Source organism: Oncorhynchus gorbuscha, linkage group LG06 (genome assembly GCF_021184085.1).
Source record: "Oncorhynchus gorbuscha isolate QuinsamMale2020 ecotype Even-year linkage group LG06, OgorEven_v1.0, whole genome shotgun sequence".
Lineage (NCBI taxonomy): Eukaryota > Metazoa > Chordata > Actinopteri > Salmoniformes > Salmonidae > Oncorhynchus > Oncorhynchus gorbuscha.
The window spans coordinates 88,669,601-88,689,622 of record NC_060178.1 but is presented as its reverse complement, the minus strand read 5'-3'; the positions used below and the strand labels follow the sequence as shown (position 1 = coordinate 88,689,622).

The 20,022-nt window shown below is 45.0% G+C and overlaps 1 protein-coding gene across 1 annotated transcript in view; it reads left to right on the top strand.

The window, feature by feature from the left end:
- The window catches only part of LOC124038496 (disks large homolog 5-like), a 117,725-nt gene that overhangs the window by 81,058 nt on the left and 16,645 nt on the right, over nt 1-20,022 (top strand). The window contains exons 12-25 of the mRNA XM_046354454.1: nt 3,276-3,460; nt 3,736-3,861; nt 4,153-4,285; nt 4,483-4,610; nt 4,745-4,920; nt 6,255-6,358; nt 8,369-8,461; nt 13,633-14,076; nt 14,976-15,827; nt 16,072-16,192; nt 16,494-16,641; nt 16,836-16,963; nt 19,009-19,095; nt 19,364-19,541. Coding sequence (XP_046210410.1) covers nt 3,276-3,460; nt 3,736-3,861; nt 4,153-4,285; nt 4,483-4,610; nt 4,745-4,920; nt 6,255-6,358; nt 8,369-8,461; nt 13,633-14,076; nt 14,976-15,827; nt 16,072-16,192; nt 16,494-16,641; nt 16,836-16,963; nt 19,009-19,095; nt 19,364-19,541 — 2,903 coding nt within the window. The remainder of the gene's footprint in view (nt 1-3,275; nt 3,461-3,735; nt 3,862-4,152; nt 4,286-4,482; nt 4,611-4,744; nt 4,921-6,254; nt 6,359-8,368; nt 8,462-13,632; nt 14,077-14,975; nt 15,828-16,071; nt 16,193-16,493; nt 16,642-16,835; nt 16,964-19,008; nt 19,096-19,363; nt 19,542-20,022) is intronic.

Below are 20,022 nucleotides of genomic sequence, written 5' to 3'. Positions count from 1 at the left end.
CATTCTTAAAATAAAGTGGTCATCCCAGCTGACCTAAAACAGGGTCAAACGTTTCGGGTAGCCTTCTACAAGCTTCCCACAATAGGTTGGGTGAATTTTAGCCCATTCATCCTGGCAGAGTTGGTGTAACTGAGTCAGGTTTGTTGGCCTCCTTGCTCACACATGACTTTTCAGTTCTGCCCATAAATATTCTATTTTCTACCTAATATCTGCAGTGCATTTGGAAAGTATTCAGACCACTTGACTTTTTCCACATTTTGTTACATTACAGCCTTATTCTAAAATGGATAAAAAAAAAAAATTATCTCATCAATCTACACACAATACCCCATGATGTCAAAACAACATTTTAGCAAATTCATAAAAAAACAAAAAATTGAAATATCACATTTACATAAGTATTCTGACCCTTTACTCAATACTTTGTTGAAACACATGTGGCAGCAATTACAGCCTCAAATCTTGTGTATGACGCTTCAAGCTTGGCAATCCTGTATCTGTGGAGTTTTTCCCATTCTTCTCTGCAGATTCTCTCAAACTCTGTCAGGTTGTATGGGGAGCGTCACTGCACAGCTATTTTCAGGTCTCTCCAGAGATGTTTGATCGGGTTGAAGTCCGGGCTCTGGCTGGACCACTCAAGGACTTTCAGGGACTTGTCCCGAAGCCACTCCTGCTTTGTCTTGGATGTGGGCTTAGGGTCATTGTCCTGTTGGAAGGTGAACCTTCACCCCAGTCTGAGGCCTTGAGCGGTCTGGAGCAAGTTTTCATCAAGGATCTTCATCTTTCATCTTTCATCTTTCCCTCGATCCTAACTAGTCTCCCAGTCCCTGCCACTGAAAAATATCCCCACAGCATGATGCTGCCACCACCATGCTTCACTGTAGAGATGGTGTCAGGTTTCCTCCAGATGTGACACATGGCATTCAAGCCAAAGAGTTAAATCATCAGACCAGAGAATATTAATTTTAAAAAAATGTTATCCCCAATTTCATGATATCCAATTGGTAGTTACAGTCTTGTCCCATCGTTGCAACTCCCGTATGGAGTCGGACGATGCAAAGGTTGAGAGCCATGCCTCCTCCGAAACATAACCCTGCCAAGCCACACTGCTTGCTTAACCCAGAAGCTTGCCGCTACTCTACCATAAAGGTCTTATTGGTGGAGTGCTGCAGAGATGGTTGTCCTTCAGGAAGGTCCTCCCATCTCCACAGATGAACTCTGGAGCTCTGTCAGAGTGACCATCGGGTTCTTGGCCACCTCCCTGAATAAGGCTCTTCTCCCTCGATTGCTGGGCAGACAGCTCTAGGAAGAGTCTGGGTGGTTTCAAACTTCTTCCATTTAAGAATGATGGAGGCCACTGTGTTCTTGGGGACCTTCAATGCTGCAGACAATTTTTAGTACCCTTCCCCAGATCTGTACCTCGACACAATCCTGGCTTTGAGCTCTACGGACAATTCCTTCTACCTCATGGCTTGGTTTCTGCTCTGACATGCACTGTCAACTGTGGGACCTTTATATAGACAGGTGTGTTCCTTTCCAAACCATGTCAAATCAATTGAATTTACCACAGGTGGAATCCAATAAAGTTGTAGAAACATCTCATGGATAATCAATGGAAATAGGATGCACCTGATCTCATTTTCAAGTTTCATAGCAAAGGGTCTGTTTTTTATTTTTAATACATTTGCTACCATTTTTAAAAACTGTTTTCGCTTTGCCATTATCGGGTATTGTGTGTAGATTGATGAGGGGGAAAAAGTATTTGATCAATTTTAGAATAAGGCTGTAATGTAACAAAATGTGGAGAAAGTCAAGGGGTCTGAATACTTTCCGATAGCACTGTATATAAGGAATAGGGTGCCATTTGGGATGCAGAAATACTGTGGTAGAATTGGTGGTGTATGTCAGTCTGTTTTTAAAATGGTCCCATTCCTTGTTGCCATCGTGGTGGCTGGCTGGATAATCTTTTATGAATCCCCTGCTATGTGGCACCTGCTTGGCGAGGTTACCCTGGGTTAAGGTCACAGCACAGTCAGCACAGCTGGAATGAAACAAGTACAACCAGCCGTCACATCCCTGTCTGTCCCACTTCACAGCCAAATCTATAATCTAATCCATAGGATGCACTCAAACAAAATGTTACATAACAAGTCATTTGGGGTCAATTCCATTTTGAATTCAATCAAATCAGGAAGTTGGAGTTTAAATATTAACACCAAATTCCAGTTTTCCTATGAGGAAACACATTCACCTAATATTTTTAACTGAAAGCACTTGTGTGCTTGAAATATATAGTTTATTAGGTCCACCACCCCGTTCACGAAAATGGTTCGCTCCTACAGACAGTGAGTCTTGTGGCCAAGGCTTGCTATGTACTGTAAAGCAGGCAGACTGTTATCGAGGCATTCAGATCGAACGTTAGAATGGGCAGAACTAGTGATCTGAGTGCGGCAGTGCCAGGCGTTCCGGTTCCAGTATCCCAGAAAGGTCCGGCCTCCTGGGCTTTTCACGCACGACAGTGTCTAGGTTTTACCGAGAATTGTACGACAAACAAAAAACCTCCAGTCAGTGGCAGTCCTGTGGTCGAAAACAGCTTGTTGATGAAAGAGGTCGAAGGAGAATGACAAGATTCGTGCAAGCTAACAGTGGTGTGCAGAACGTCATCTCTGAACACACAACTCGTCGGTCCTTGCAGCAGAAGACCACACCGGCTTCCTATCAGCTGAAAACAAGAAGAAGCGTCTCCAGTGGGCAGGCAGTCACCAACACTGGACAATTGAGGAGTGGAAAAACATTGCCTGGTCCGAGGAATTCCGGTTCCTATTGCGATTTGGCATAAGCAGCATGAGTACATGGCCCCATCTTGCCTGATATCAACGGTACAGGCTGGTGGCAGTGGTGTAATGGTGTAGGGAATGTTTTCCTGGCACATGTTGGGTCCCTTGATACCAATTGAGCAACATTCCAATGCCCCCGAAGAATTCAGACTGTTCTGGATGCAAAGGGGTGTCCGACCCCATACTAGATAGGTGTACACATAATAAACTGGCCACTGAGTGGAGTTCGTCATAAAAACAATGTGTCATATAGTTGTGTATTTCTCCGGGGTGAAGCTTCTCCTATGTAAAGATCTAGGATAAGCTTCCCCCACCCCCAATCATATCTTAACCATTAGTGTGTGTGTGTGTGTGGGGGGGGGGGGGGGGGTGTACTAAACTGACCCAAGATCAGCATCTAGGGGCAACTTCAACCTACATCCATTTCCTCCTCATCAGAAACAAGACTCGACAACCCTGGACATGGAGCGGGCCAACAAGGAGATAGAGGTGCTGAGGAAGCAGTATGAAGCCATGTCTCAGGAGCTGAAGGAGGCGACGCAGGAAGCAGAGGTGGCCAAGTGTCGACGCGACTGGGCCTTTCAAGAGAGAGACAAGATAGTGGCAGAGAGAGAGAGTATTCGGTGAGTAGAGAGAGAATAAATAGAGAGAAACATCTTGCATTCCATAGCACGTGGCCCCTAGAACCTGTCAGGATGCCAACAGGATGATAGCTAAGAAAAACACTTTATATCGATATTGAAGACTCAAGGATCAGTGGCCAGTGCCGAAAAATTAGTTGAAAGGCTCGGTCTTTCCAGAGAAGAGTGGGTGATTATTGGATATTTACAGAAAATGGGACGAGCTTGAAAGGCAATGTATGAATAGATGTAGATGACGCCCTGTGTGTGTCTGTCAGAACGTTATGTGACAACCTGAGGAGAGAGAGGGACCGAGCGGTGAGCGACCTGGCAGATGCATTGAGAAACCTAGATGATACCAGGAAACAGAAAAACGATGCGTCACGCGATCTTAAGGAACTCAAGTGAGTTATTCATCCTTCACCATCCATTTCTCCATCAATCCACATCAGAATATAAACCTCTGAAAACTATTTACAGTACAGAGGAATAGAACCCTATATATATTTTCCAGTTCTGTAACTTGATTTGAAGTACTGTAGGTTTTGGTGCTCTGACAGACAGTGTCATTTATTACCATGTTTTATTGCCACCTAGTGGTTGAAATGTGTATCTAACGACTGGCTGTCTGTACATGCACAAGTTTGTCTTCAAATGTAAAGGTTGTTTTCAAAAGTTTCTCTCTCTTTCTACAGAGAAAGGATTGAAGACCAGTTGGAAAAGGAGGCCAGTTTTCGTCAGCTGATGGCTCATAATTCACACGATTCAGCCATCGACACAGACTCTTTGGAGTGGGAGACGGAAGTTGTGGAGTTTGAGAAAAACAGAGTAAGTGTTTAGCGCTCACCAAGCTATTTATCTTGGCCAATACACATATATTACTTTGTGCTATTGCCAAATCGAAATGAACCACAAAGAATGAATACAGTAGTAAAACAGTAGTAATATTCAAAACATGGACACATTTTAGATAAGATGCGCCTTTTTAATGAGGAAATAGTCATGCTTTATTTACGTTATTTCAGGAGGACATGGATTTAAAAGCACTTGGTTTTGATGTTGCCGAGGGGATAAATGAGCCATATTTACCAGGAGACTGTGGGATATTTGTGAGTAAGGTGGACAGAGGAGGTATTGCTGAAGGAAGGTTAAGGTAAATCACACTTAATGGCCTTCTTCCTACTTTTGAAAAACATATTGTTATTATTAATCATCCACTGGTTACAGTTCTGCTTGGTTGCATCTTCTCTCTACAAAGTCAATTATTGGTTGCTCTTATCTCTACAGAGTGAATGATTGGCTGTTGAAGATTAACAATGTGGACCTGACCAATAAGGACAGGAAGCAGGTTCTGAAGGCAGTGCTGAGCGGAGAAGGAGTGATCAATATGGTGGTCCGCAGGAGGAAATCTCTGGGAGGACGCTTAATCACTCCTATTGAGATCAACCTCACAGGATACAAAGGTATCACTCATATACAGCAAAACCTCACACAATAAAAACATTTAAAATATATATTATTTAACCAGGTAGGCCAGTTGAGAACAAGTTCTCATTAACAACTGCGACCTGGCCAAGATAAAGCAAAGCAGTGCGACAACAACAACAACACAGAGTTACACATAAACAAACATAAAGTCAATAACACAATAGGAAAATATATGTACAGTGTGTGCAAATGTAGTAAGGTTAGAGAGGTAAGGCAATAAATAGGCCATAGAGACATAATTACAATTTAGCATTAATACTGGAGTGATAGATGTGCAGATGATGATGTGCAAGTAGAGATACTGGGGTGCAAAAGAGCAAGAGGATAAATAACAATATGGGGATGAGGTAGTTGGGTGTGCTATTTACAGATTGGCTGTGTACAGGTACAGTTCTATATAAGAGCCAAACAAGTCTTCTTTGACTTGTAAACATAGCGGATCCCTTTTTGGTGCCTCTTTTTGAATGTTCTAGAAAGAAGCATGCTTATAAGGTTAAACATGTAACCTTTATGGTGCTATAAAGAACTATTCAAAAAGGGCACCAAAAAGGATTCTGCTGTCATTACAACCATTTCTGATGCCGTATATAACTCTTCTTAATGGTTCTTTTACAGAACCTTTATCTCAATCTCAAAGGTTCTACAAAAAACAGTTTGTTTTTTTCCCTTCTGGTTAGACATATTATATTGTTAAAATTCCAAAGGTTTTATTATTGTGTTAATTGACAAGTTATATCAGGTGTGCTACCTCTGGAACAGCTGGGGCTCCCTGAGGAGAGGTTTGACATCTCCTAATTTAGATATCAGTTCTCAATTGACACAAGGCCATACATCAGTCTTTCACAAGACACTGTCATATTTAATATGTAATAGCATAACACAACACATTAGATAAACTGGAATCACACTGTCACTCACGGTTTCACCAAAAGAACTGTGACCAAACCGTGCCCCAAAATATTCTAATGAGCCGCCGCCCCTATATTTGAATTGTCACTAAAAGAGCAAAGAAACGTTTTCTGAACTGCAAAGAATCATTGAAGAGCTCAAAGGGTTATTGGAGTTATTATGGTTCCACATAGAACCATCACTCTTCCCAAAGAACCCTTGTGGAACCCTCTTTTCTTAGTGTGTATCGCCCTGCCCAAGCACTTATCATCCATTTTTGGATGGAATGCAAAATGTGAAACTTCTGTCATTGTATGATCAGTATACAACACTAGATTGATGATGACGATTGTGATGAGGAGGAGGATAATGAAATGTGTGTGTGCTGAAGACGTGACGTTATCCTCCCTGCCTCCTCCAGCCAGTGGTATAGGGCTGGAGTGTGGGGTGTTTGTAGCTGGGGTCACTCCGGGCTCTCCAGCAACCAAGGAGGGTTCACTCACAGTCGGAGATCGACTCATCGCTGTACGTATCACATTACACCTGCTTTTATTATGAAAGCTAAAATTGTTTTGCTACTAAACCTGGGCCTGTATCCATAAAGCGTATCTGAGTAGGAGTGCTTATCTAGGATCAGTTTAGCCATTTAGATTCAAATGAATGATTAGGTGGGGGCCTAATCCTAGATTAGTACTCATACTTCATGAATATATACAGTGAGGCAAAAAAGTATTTGATCCCCTGCTGATTTTTTAAAAATTTGCCCACTGACAAGGAAATGATTTTAATGGAAGGAAGTCTATAATTTTAATGGTAGGTTTATTTGAACAGTGAGAGACAGAATAACAACAAAAAAATCCAGAAAAACGCATTTCAAAAACGTTATAAATTTATTTGCATTTTAATGAGGGAAATAAGTATTTGACCCCCTCTGCAAAACATGACTTAGCAAAACATGACTTAGTACTTGGTGGCAAAACCCTTGTTGGCAATCACAGAGGTCAGACGTTTCTTGTAGTTGGCCACCAGGTTTGCACACATCTCAGGAGGGATTTTGTCCCAATCCTCTTTGTAGATCTTCTCCAAGTCATTAAGGCTTCGAGGCTGACATTTGGCATCTCGAACCTTCAGCTCCCTCCACAGATTTTCTATGGGATTAAGGTCTGGAGACTGGCTAGGCCACTCCAGGACCTTAATGTGCTCCTTCTTGAGCCACTCCTTTGTTGCCTTGGCCGTGTGTTTTGGGTCATTGTCATTTTCAATGCTCTGGCTGAGTTAAGGAGGTTCTCACCCAGGATTTGACGGTACATGGCCCCGTCCATCGTCCCTTTGATGCGGTGAAGTTGTCCTGTCCCCGTAGCTGAAGCCCCCCCCCCATAGCTCCATTTTGGTCTCATCTGACCACAACACTTTCACCCAGTTGTCCTCTGAATCATTCAGATGTTCATTGGCAAACTTCAGACGGGCATGTATATGTGCTTTCTTGAGCAGGGGGACCTTGCGGGCGCTGCAGCATTTCATGTCCTTCACGGCATAGTGTGTTACCAATTCTTTTCTTGGTGACTATGGTCCCAGCTGCCTTGAGATCATTGACAAGGTCCTCCTGTGTAGTTCTGGGCTGATTCCTCACCATTCTCATGATCATTGCAATTCCACAAAGTGAGATCTTGCATGGAGCCCCAGGCCGAGGGAGATTGACAGTTCTCTTGTGTTTCTTCCATTTGCGAATAATTGCACCAACTGTTGTCACCTTCTCACCAAGCTGCTTGGCGATGGTCTTGTAGCCCATTCCAGCCTTGTGTAGGTCTACAATCTTGTCCCTGACATCCTTGGAGAGCTCTTTGGTCTTGGCCATGGTGGAAAGTTTGGAATCTGATTGATTGATTGCTTCTGTGGACAGGTGTCTTTTATACAGGTAACAAACTGAGATTAGGAGCACTCCCTGTAAGAGTGTGCTCCTAATCTCAGCTCATTACCTGTATAAAAGACACCTGGGAGCCAGAAATCTTTCTGATTGAGAGGGGGTCAAATACTTATTTCCCTCATTAAAATGCAAATCAATTTCTAACATTTTTGACATGCGTTTTTCTGGATTTTTTTGTTGTTATTCTGTCTCTTACTGTTCCCTCACTGTATATTGTAAATACATGGTCACATGTTAATAATATATTTTTGTATGCAAATCTCAGCTTGTTGTTTATGACCAACCGGATTCTCCCATTTGTAGTTTTGCATCATTATATCTTAATTGCATTTCATAACACATTCATGGATCCCCAGATAGTTTGCATGCATATTACCGTGGTGACTCTATTCATTTATAAATAATTTGGTCTGCGTCTGAAATGGCCTCCTATTCCCTACATAGTGCACTACTTTTGACCAGAGCCCTAGTCAAAAGTAGTGCAAAGTGGTGCAGTACATAGGGAATAGGAGGCCATTTGGGACTTGGGAGTATTTAAGTGAAGACCTGCTTGCTTCCCTGCTATAACATTGTTTTGATACGATGTGCTGACCTCATTTTCCCCTCCACAGATAAATGGAATAGCACTAGATAACAAGTCACTGTCTGAGTGTGAAGCTTTACTGCGGAGCTGCAGAGATGCTCTCAGCGTCTCTCTCATCAAGGTGAGTTAAGGCTGCTGAGTCCCAAATGCCACACTATTCCCTATGTAGTGCATTACTTTTGACCAGGGTTTTGGCCAAAAGTAGTGCACTATATAGGGAATAGGATGCCATTAGGGATATCTTCATCTACTGGCTTTGTTGTCAATGCTGTAGCCAATGGATAGATATATGTTAGCATGAGCTGTGGAATGAATATCTTGAGCTGGTATTGGGAGGTGAGAAAATGTGAAGTATATTATTGTATTTGAGCTGGTTGGCTCATATAATTACAAAGTTTATTTAGTCTATTAAGCTGAGGTATTAAGTTATAGTAACCCATCTCAAAGTTATAGTAACCCATCTCATATCAAATCAAATGTATTTATATAGCCCTTCGTACATCAGCTGATATCTCAAAGTGCTGTACAGAAACCCAGCCTAAAACCCCAAACAGCAAGCAATGCAGGTGTAGAAGCACGGTGGCTAGGAAAAACTCCCTAGAAAGGCCTAAACCTAGGAAGAAACCTAGAGAGGAACCAGGCTATGTGGGGTGGCCAGTCCTCTTCTGGCTGTGCCGGGTGGAGATTATAACAGAACATGGCCAAGATGTTAAAATGTTCATAAATGACCAGCATGGTCGAATAATAATAAGGCAGAACAGTTGAAACTGGAGCAGCAGCACGGCCAGGTGGACTGGGGACAGCAAGGAGTCATCATGTCAGGTAGTCCTGGGGCATGGTCCTAGGGCTCAGGTCAGTTGAAACTGGAGCAGCAGCACGGCCAGGTGGACTGGGGACTGCAAGGAGTCATCATGTCAGGTAGTCCTGGGGCATGGTCCTAGGGCTCAGGTCCTCCGAGAGAGAGAAAGAAAGAGAGAAGGAGAGAATTAGAGAACGCACACTTAGATTCACACAGGACAACGAATAGGACAGGAGAAGTACTCCAGATATAACAAACTGACCCTAGCCCCCCGACACATAAACTACTGCAGCATAAATACTGGACCGCTTAGACAGGAGGGACAGGAGACACTGTGGCCCCATCCGAGGACACCCCCGGACAGGGCCAAACAGGAAGGATATAACCCCACCCTCTTTGCCAAAGCACAGCCCCCACACCAATAGAGGGATATCGTCAACCACCAACTTACCATCCTGAGACAAGGCCGAGTATAGCCCACAAAGATCTCCGCCACGGCACAACCCAAGGGGGGGCACCAACCCAGACAGGAAGATCACATCAGTGACTCAACCCACTCAAGTGACATACCCCTCCTAGGGACGGTATGAAAGAGCCCCAGTAAGCCAGTGACTCAGCCCCTGTAATAGGGTTAGAGGCAGAGAATCCCAGTGGAAAGAGGGGAACCGGCCAGGCAGAGACAGCAAGGGCAGTTCGTTGCTCCAGAGCCTTTCTGTTCACCTTCCCACTCCTGGGCCAGACTACACTCAATCATATGACCCACTGAAGAGAGGAGTCTTCAGTAAAGACTTAAAGGTTGAGACTGAGTTTGCGTTTCTCACATGGGTAGGCAGACCATTCCATAAAAATGGAGCTCTATAGGAGAAAGCCCTGCCTCCAGCTGTTTGCTTAGAAATTCTAGGGACAATTAGGAGGCCTGCGTCTTGTGACCGTAGCGTACGTGTAGGTATGTACAGCAGGACTAAATCAGAGAGATAGGTAGGAGCAAGCCCATGTAATGCTTTGTAGGTTAGCAGTAAAACCTTGAAATCATCCCTTGCCTTGACAGGAAGCCAGTGTAGGGAGGCTAGCACTGGAGTAATATAATCACATTTTTTGGTTCTAGTCAGGATAGCAGCCGTATTTAGCACTAACTGAAGTTTATTTAGTGCTTTATCCGGGTAGCCGGAAAGTAGAGCATTGCAGTAGTCTAACCGAGAAGTGACAAAAGCATGGATTAATTTTTCTGCATCATTTTTGTACAGAAAGTTTCTGATTTTTGCAATGTTACGTAGATGGGGAAAAAGCTGTCCTTGAAATGGTCTTGATATGTTCTTCAAAAGAGAGATCAGGGTCCAGAGTAACGCCGAGGTCCTTCACAGTTTTATTTGAGACGACTGTACAACCATTAAGATTAATTGTCAGATTCAACAGAAGATCTCTTTGTTTCTTGGGACCTAGAACAAGCATCTCTGTTTTGTCCGAGTTTAAAAGTAGAAAGTTTGCAGCCATCCACTTCCTTATGTCTGAAACACATGCTTCTAGCAAGGGCAATTTTGGGGCTTCACCATGTTTCATTGAAATATACAGCTGTGTGTCATCCGCATAGCAGTGAAAGTTAACATTATGTTTTCGAATGACATCCCCAAGAGGTAAAATATATAGTGAAAACAATAGTGGTCCTAAAACGGAACCTTGAGGAACACCGAAATTTACAGTTGATTTATCAGAGGACAAACCATTCACAGAGACAAACTGATATCTTTCCGAAAGATAAGATCTAAACCAGGCCAGTATTTGTCCGTGTAGACCAATTTGGGTTTCCAATCTCCAAAAGAATGTGGTGATCGATGGTATCAAAAGCAGCACTAAGGTCTAGGAGCACGAGGACAGATGCAGAGCCTCGGTCTGATGCCATTAAAAGGTCATTTACCACCTTCACAAGTGCAGTCTCAGTGCTATGATGGGGTCTAAAACCAGACTGAAGCATTTCGTATACATTGTTTGCCTTCAGGAAGGCAGTGAGTTGCTGCGCAACAGCCTTTTCTACATTTTTGAGAGGAATGGAAGATTCGATATAGGCCGATAGTTTTTTTATATTTTTTGGGTCAAGGTTTGGCTTTTTCAAGAGAGGCTTTATTACTGACACTTTTAGTGAGTTTGGTACACATCCGATGGATAGAGAGCCATTTATTATGTTCAACAAGCACAGGAAGCAGCTCTTTCAGTAGTTTAATTGGAATAGGGTCCAGTATGCAACTTGAAGGTTTAGAGGCCATGATTATTTTCATCATTGTGTCAAGAGATATAGTATTAAAACACTTGAGTGTCTCCCTTGATCCTAGGTCCTGACTGAGTTGTGCAGACTCGGGACAACTGAGCTTTGAAGGAATACGCAGATTTAAAGAGGAGTCCATAATTTGCTTTCTAATAATCATGATCTTTTCCTCAAAGAAGTTCATGAATTTATCACTGCTGAAGTGAAAGTCATCCCCTCTTGGGGAATGCTGCTTTTTAGTTAACTTTGCGACAGTATCAAAAAGGAATTTCGGATTGTTCTTATTTTCCTCAATTAAGTTAGAAAAATAGGATGATCGAGCAGCAGTAAGGGCTCTTCGGTACTGCACGGTACTGTCTTTCCAAGCTAGTCGGAAGACTTCCAGTTTGGTGTGGCGTCATTTCCGTTCCATTTTTCTGGAAGCTTGCTTCAGAGCTCGGGTATTTTCGGTGTACCAGGGAGCTAGTTTCTTATGAGAAATGTTTTTAGTTTTTAGGGGTGCAACATCTACTACACACAATACCCCATAATGACAAAGTGTTTTGCATAAGTATTCACACCCCTTTGCTATGACAGTCTAAATTGAGCTCAGGTGCATCTATGATCATCCTTGAGATGTCGCTACAACTCGAATCGTCTCCACCTGTGACCAATTCAATTGTTTGGAAATGATTTAGAAATAAACACACCTGTATGTATAAGGTCCCACAGTTGACAGTTTATGTCAGAGCAGAAACTATACCATGAAGTCCAAGGAACAGTCTGTAGATCTCTTAGAGAGAATTGTGATGAGGCATATATCTGGGGAAGGATATAAAACTATTTCTGGAGCGTTCAAAGTTTCCAAGAGGACAGAGGTCTCCATTGGGAAATTGAAAAAAATATGGAACTACCTAGTCTCTGCCTAGAGCTGGCCATCCGACCAAACTGAGCAACAGGGCAAGAAGGACCTTAGTCAGGGAGGTGACCAAGAACCCAAGAACTTCAGAGTTCCTTGGCTGTGATGGGAGAACCTGTCAGAAGAACAACCGTCTCTACAAAAATTCAACAATCTGGATTTTATGGGAGTGGCCAGACAGAAGCCACTGCTAAGAAAAAGGCAACATGACAGCATGCCTGGAGTTTTCAGAAAGGCATGTGAATGTCTGAGTGCATAAGACAAAATTTTCAGTGGTCTGATGAGACACAAATTGTACTCTTTGGCCTGAATGTAAAGCGCTAACACCATCCCTACCATGAAGTATGGTGGTGGCAGTAGCATGCTATGGGGATGCTTTTCAGCGACAGGGACTGGGAGACTGGTAAGGATAGAAAGAACAATGGAGCCAAATACAGGAAAATCCTTGATGAAAACCTGCTTCAGAGTGAAAACGACCTTGCACTCGGGGGCGAAGATTTACGTTCCAACAGGACAATGACCCCAAGCATACAGCCAAAGCAAAGCTGAAATGGTTTCTGAACAAGAATGTGAAAGTCCTTGAGTGGCGCAAGCCAAAGCCCAGACTTGAATCATATTGAACCTCTGTGGAAAGACTTGAAGATTGCTGGTCACTGCTGCTCCCCATCTAACTTAACAGCGCTTGAGAAAATCTGCAAGGAAAAATGGGAGAAAATCCCCGAATCCAGATGTGCAGAGCTGATACAGATATACCCAAGACGACTCAAAGATGTCATCGCCGCCAAAGTTGCTTCTATAAAGTATTGGCTCAGGGGTGTGACTAATTATGTAAATGAAATATTACTGTAAGGCATTTTCAATACATTTGTGAAAATGTATAAAAACATGTTTTCACTTTGTTATTACAAGATAATTAGGTGGGGCTTACATTTGTCCTATTTCACATGTTTTTTTGCAAATCCCACAGAGAGAGGGGTCAGTGCCAGGGATCAGCCATTATTGATGGCAACCCTAGAGCAATTAGGATTAAGTGCCTTGCTTAAGGGCACATCAACCGGTTTTCACCTAGTTGGCTCTGGGATTTGAGCCAGCGACCTTTCGGCTACTGGCCCAACGCTTCTAACTACTGGGCTACCTGTCGCCAGAGTTCATTATGGGGTGTTGTGTGTAGATGGGAGAGAAATCCATTTTGAATTCAGGCTGTAACACAACAAAATGTGGATTAAGTGAAGGGTTATGAATTCTTTCTGAATGCTCTGTAAATGTTTCCTGGGTCACAAATTTCAGCACTATGAACAACCTGAGTGGAAATGAGTGACCACTTGTTTGCTCCCTCAGAGTTGCTCCGGCCAGAGTATCTTTGAAAACCTGCGAGACGCCTCAGAGAAGACCTCCAACTGCCGCTCGCTCCACTCTTGGCACTCCCGGAACTCCAAGAACAACAACAGCTCTACCCAGACAGACATGTTCTGCCCTGATATTGGCTCCAGTGGTGGAGAGAGACACAACCATCCCAACAAAGACAGGAGTCATAGCAACGTTGTAGCAGTAGACAACAACAGTAGAGGTGGCTCCATCTGCCAGCACAAGCCGTTTTCCAGTAGCTCCATGTACTCCCGCTCTCTATCCCACAGGGGGAGCTGTCTGCAGCACAGCCCAGTTAGTTCAGGGCCATTGGGGTCTCCAGAGCCCCACCAGGACTACTGCTACAGGAGAGGGGAGTCACACAGCAGACGACCTCTCACCTTCACCCCTGTGGCCTCCGACTGTATTACCCTGCAGGTTGGTCTTGGAAGGATGGGTGGAGGGAGGGGGAGGAATGGATGGATAGATGGAGGGATGTGGAGGAAGGGGGAGGAATGGATGGAGGGATATGGAGGGAGGGGGAGGAATGGATGGATGGTTGGAGGGATGTGGAGGGAGGGGGAAGAATGGATGGATAGATGGAGGGTGTGGTGGAAGGGGGAGGAATGGATGGATGGTTGGAGGGATGTGGAGGGAGGGGGAGGAATGGATGAATGGTTGGAGGGATGTGGAGGGAGGGGGAAGAATGGATGGATAGATGGAGGGTGTGGTGGGAGGGGAGGAATGGATGGATGGTTGGAGGGATGTGGAGGGAGGGGGAAGAATGGATGGATAGATGGAGGGTGTGGTGGGAGGGGGAGGAATGGATGGATGGTTGGAGGAATGTGGAGGGAGGGGGAAGAATGGATGGATAGATGGAGGGTGTGGTGGGAGGGGGAGGAATGGATGGATGGTTGGAGGGATGTGGAGGGAGGGGGAAGAATGGATGGATAGATGGAGGGTGTGGTGGGAGGGGAGGAATGGATGGATGGTTGGAGGGATGTGGAGGGAGGGGGAAGAATGGATGGATAGATGGAGGATGTGGCAGGAGGGGAAGGAATGGATGGAGGGATGTGGAGGGAGTGGGAGGAATGGATGGAGGGATGTGGAGGGAGGGGGAGGAATGGATGGAGGGATGTGGAGGGAGGGGGAGGAATGGATGGATAGATGGAGGGATGTGGAGGGAGGGGGAGGAATGGACGGATAGATGGATGGTGTGGCGGGAGGGGAAGGAATGGATGGAGGGATGTGGAGGGAGGGGGAGGAATGGATGGATGTTGTTATGTTTTTAAGACTGTAACATATCAATTTCCACCCTGGGGTTATATTCTATTTAGAGCACGCTGCTGGACAGAGGAGGAGACAGAGACAGAGGAGGTGACAGAGACAGAGGAGGTGACAGAGACAGAGGAGGTGACAGAGACAGAGGAGGTGACAGAGACAGAGGAGGAGACAGAGACAGAGGAGGAGACAGAGACAGAGGAGGAGAGGAAGAACACACCACTACTCCAGAGAGAGAGAAGCTGAGCGGAGGCACCTGGCCTAAAGTCTTGGTGGGCGCGTCCATCCTCGAGTGTGCCCAGCTCTCCATCTATAAGAAGCCCAAGCAGAGGAAGTCCATCTTCGACGCAGACACCTTCAAACGGCCCGAGGCGTCTTCCAAACTGGACTACCTCTCCTTGTCCCAGCTATCAAAACACTCCCCGCAGGACTCTCAGTCTGAGGTGGGGCCAGGGGTGGGGATAGGGCAGACCCCTCCCACCCCACCTCAGAGGAGCGATTCGTTCAGGTTCAAACATCGCCAGCAGATCAGCTCTGCCTCGGACTCCACCATCACCACAGGGACAGGCACCCCTCCAACCCCCCCGGGCCAGGCCCCAGGTGGCCTACCCCTGGTGGGAAAACAACAGGAGGTGGGGGGGCTGGAGGGTCGAGACAGAGACGGAGATAGGGAAAGGGACAGAGATGGGGACAGAGACAGAGACGGGGATAGTGAGAAGCACAATTACTACATAGACCCTCCTGGAGAGGGGATGCAGCCAATCATCAGCTCCAGGAAGTCATGTGATGAGGATGTAAGCAGGCAGAGGGGGGAGGAGCTGGACAGGGACAGGAGAAGGTACCGTCCCAAATCAGCCCCTGCGTTACGCCGGAACATGACCCCTCTACACATCCACATCCCTATCCAGGTAATTAACATTCCTGATTGATTGGTTGATTGATTGATTGATTGATTAATTGAGCCCTGTGACTGTGCTTAGCCAGACTTTCCAAGTTTCCTTTTGGTACAATGTTGATATTCTTATTGATTTGCCATTACACTCAACAAATATTCACTATGCAATAAAGTCCTGTGTTTTCCATACGCTGCATGTCGTGTCAGTGTGTGTTACTAGAGCTGATAGTTCCTGTCCGTCTTTACTGTGCGTCCAGAGTTTCTCTAATGACGAGGCGTCTCCAGAGCCGGTGGACTTGGTGCGTTTCTCTCCCATGCGCTCTCATCGTTACAGCATGCCTTTGGTACCACCAGGATACAGCAGCACCATGACTGCACGTAAGTCTCCTGTTGCAACTAACAAGTCATTGTATGTTAGATTATCTCATTAAAGATGCATCTTCTTATCTTGTTTTCTCCACTGTGTTTCAGTACAAGTGTGATATTGCACCTGATCTCTTTCATTTCCTGTTTTCTTAACCCTTACCGGCCCTGATTTAACAGATAGCGTCTCTTTTGAATTGTGATGATTGTGACCATGTCTTTTTTTTTTTACATTACTGCGTCTAACTTATAAGAGCTGTATAAGAGTGTCTGCTTCATGACTAAAATGTAAATGTCCTTGTTTTTGGTCATCCAGACCCCGGACACAGAGGTCTAGCCCCGTGTCCTGCTGTCACCGCTGTGATGAGGAACCCAGTCTATACTGCCTGGAGCCATGACGTTCACACAAACCACAACTGTCCTCCTGCACCCACCTCAGGCAACCACTCACACTCTCACCCCAGGTAGATACCCCTCCTCAATGCCAAGCCATTTCCAGGTATCCCAGGTCTGAATCAGTCCATGATTAGAAGGCAGTAATTCAAACATAAACTTAATGTCAACAATGTACTTAATGGTCTAGACCTTACAATATAGCTCAACATAGATATGTCATAATCGCCTGCATGAATCAGATGACTGTGTTCTTCTCCTATAGTCCCCAGCACCAAGGTCGTCTGAGCCTGGATTTGAGCCACAAGCGGTCTGGTGACTTAACGTCAGATTCATCACCCTGTAGCCAGACACCACACAGCACCAACTCCCTGCCCTCCAGTACCAGACTGGGTCAGTGAACGAACAAATGAACGAACGAATGAACGAATAAAAAATAAAAAACCTTATTGAGTCAATAATTAGATTTTTACATTATGAGCACAGCAATCATTTACATTTTAGTCATTTAGCAGACGCTCTGACCCAGAGCCACTTAGAGGTGAGTGGATACATTTGAGTCATTTAGCAGACGCTCTGATCCAGAGCCACTTAGAGGTGAGTGGATACATTTGAGTCATTTAGCAGACGCTCTGACCCAGAACCACTTAGAGGTGAGTGGATACATTTGAGTCATTTAGCAGACGCTCTGACCCAGAGCCACTTAGAGGTGAGTGGATACATTTGAGTCATTTAGCAGACGCTCTGATCCAGAGCCACTTAGAGGTGAGTGGATACATTTGAGTCATTTAGCAGACGCTCTGATCCAGAGCCACTTAGAGGTGAGTGGATACATTTGAGTCATTTAGCAGACGCTCTGATCCAGAGCCACTTAGAGGTGAGTGGATACATTTGAGTCATTTAGCAGACGCTCTGATCCAGAGCCACTTAGAGGTGAGTGGATACATTTGAGTCATTTAGCAGACGCTCTGATCCAGAGCCACTTAGAGGTGAGTGGATACATTTGAGTCATTTAGCAGACGCTCTGATCCAGAGCCACTTAGAGGTGAGTGGATACATTTGAGTCATTTAGCAGACGCTCTGATCCAGAGCGACTTAGAGGTGAGTGGATACATTTGAGTCATTTAGCAGACGCTCTGATCCAGAGCCACTTAGAGGTGAGTGGATACATTTGAGTCATTTAGCAGACGCTCTGATCCAGAGCCACTTAGAGGTGAGTGGATACATTTGAGTCATTTAGCAGACGCTCTGATCCAGAGCCACTTAGAGGTGAGTGGATACATTTGAGTCATTTAGCAGACGCTCTGATCCAGAGCCACTTAGAGGTGAGTGGATACATTTGAGTCATTTAGCAGACGCTCTGATCCAGAGCCACTTAGAGGTGAGTGGATACATTTGAGTCATTTAGCAGACGCTCTGACCCAGAGCCACTTAGAGGTGAGTGGATACATTTGAGTCATTTAGCAGACGCTCTGATCCAGAGCCACTTAGAGGTGAGTGGATACATTTGAGTCATTTAGCAGACGCTCTGATCCAGAGCCACTTAGAGGTGAGTGGATACATTTGAGTCATTTAGCAGACGCTCTGATCCAGAGCCACTTAGAGGTGAGTGGATACATTTGAGTCATTTAGCAGACGCTCTGATCCAGAGCCACTTAGAGGTGAGTGGATACATTTGAGTCATTTAGCAGACGCTCTGATCCAGAGCCACTTAGAGGTGAGTGGATACATTTGAGTCATTTAGCAGACGCTCTGATCCAGAGCCACTTAGAGGTGAGTGGATACATTTGAGTCATTTAGCAGACGCTCTGATCCAGAGCCACTTAGAGGTGAGTGGATACATTTGAGTCATTTAGCAGACGCTCTGATCCAGAGCCACTTAGAGGTGAGTGGATACATTTGAGTCATTTAGCAGACGCTCTGATCCAGAGCCACTTAGAGGTGAGTGGATACATTTGAGTCATTTAGCAGACGCTCTGATCCAGAGCCACTTAGAGGTGAGTGGATACATTTGAGTCATTTAGCAGACGCTCTGACCCAGAGCCACTTAGAGGTGAGTGGATACATTTGAGTCATTTAGCAGACGCTCTGATCCAGAGCCACTTAGAGGTGAGTGGATACATTTGAGTCATTTAGCAGACGCTCTGATCCAGAGCCACTTAGAGGTGAGTGGATTTGAAACATTTGAAGCTTTGTTTTTTACTCGTCCCCCGTGGGATTCGAACCCACAACCCTGGCATTGCATGCATCTACCAACGGAGCCACACGGGATCATACATGTAGTGCTTTTACTATCGTAATAATCAGTTTATGGTCTTTCTTGGCATGAATAATATTAACATTCACTTGTCTTACCCCTCTAAGATAGAGGTTGTTATTACTGTTAGTCTGTATGTTACTACTGGTAACTCGCCTCCATCTGTTTATGATCTTGACAGGTTCCTCTGGTAATTTACATTTCCGGCAGGAGCGTATTAAAACCCCCCCTACTCGATACCCACGGTCTGTTGCAGGGTCTGATAGAGGTAGGTTGTTTATGTCTCCTGCTGCTACAAGGTTACATATTTACACTCCTCCAACAGTACGAGCTTATTGAATTATGAATGTATGCGAAGGGATTCAAACATTTTCTTCTGTGCCCATCAACTATGTGGTAATAAAAGTAGCATTTATTTACATAGAAAGTACATGGCCAATTAGATTACGACACAGTAATAACCTATGAGTAACTTAGTTTCTACTCCCTCTCCTTTCTTCCACCATGTCACCCTCCTCTCGCCTTCCCCCCACCAGGGTCCTTGTCCCATTCAGAGTGCAGCTCCCTGTCCCACTCCACTTCTCCCATGTCCCCCGCCAATCTAGAGACAGCGTCCTTTGCCAGCAGCCAATCACAGAGCTCTATCTCCACCAGCGCCACCCAGCCCAGGATATCAGCCAGCCCTGCCTTAATAGGGGACCGACGGAAGGACAGGTGCAAACATGCACGCACAAACACACAGCCAAACATGCACGCACAAACACACAGCCACACATGTGCCCGCATCAGCACACTAGAGTCCTACATGGGTCAGTTTTTTGGAGCCACACCTGCCCCGTGCCGGCTACATCAATTCCGAGCCCCACCCAATACCCCACTGCAGGACAGAGTTTTCTCTGCAACCCGACCCACCCGCATAGCATTGTTCCGAGAGCTGATCCCTGACCTGCAAAATAATGTACATTTATTTAATTGTTTTTATGACTCCAGAGTAGTAGGCTATTATTCCCCTTCCCTGCATTAATGAATTTGTCCGCATGTCTATTCAACATTTGAATAAAAGGAAACCAATATTTTCTTTTCTTCATAATGCGATGCAGCACATTGACAAATCAAATCGACTTCTAATTAGCCTTCTCACCTAATGAAAGCCTATAGCCGACATACAAAACAATAACTCTACATTCAATATGTT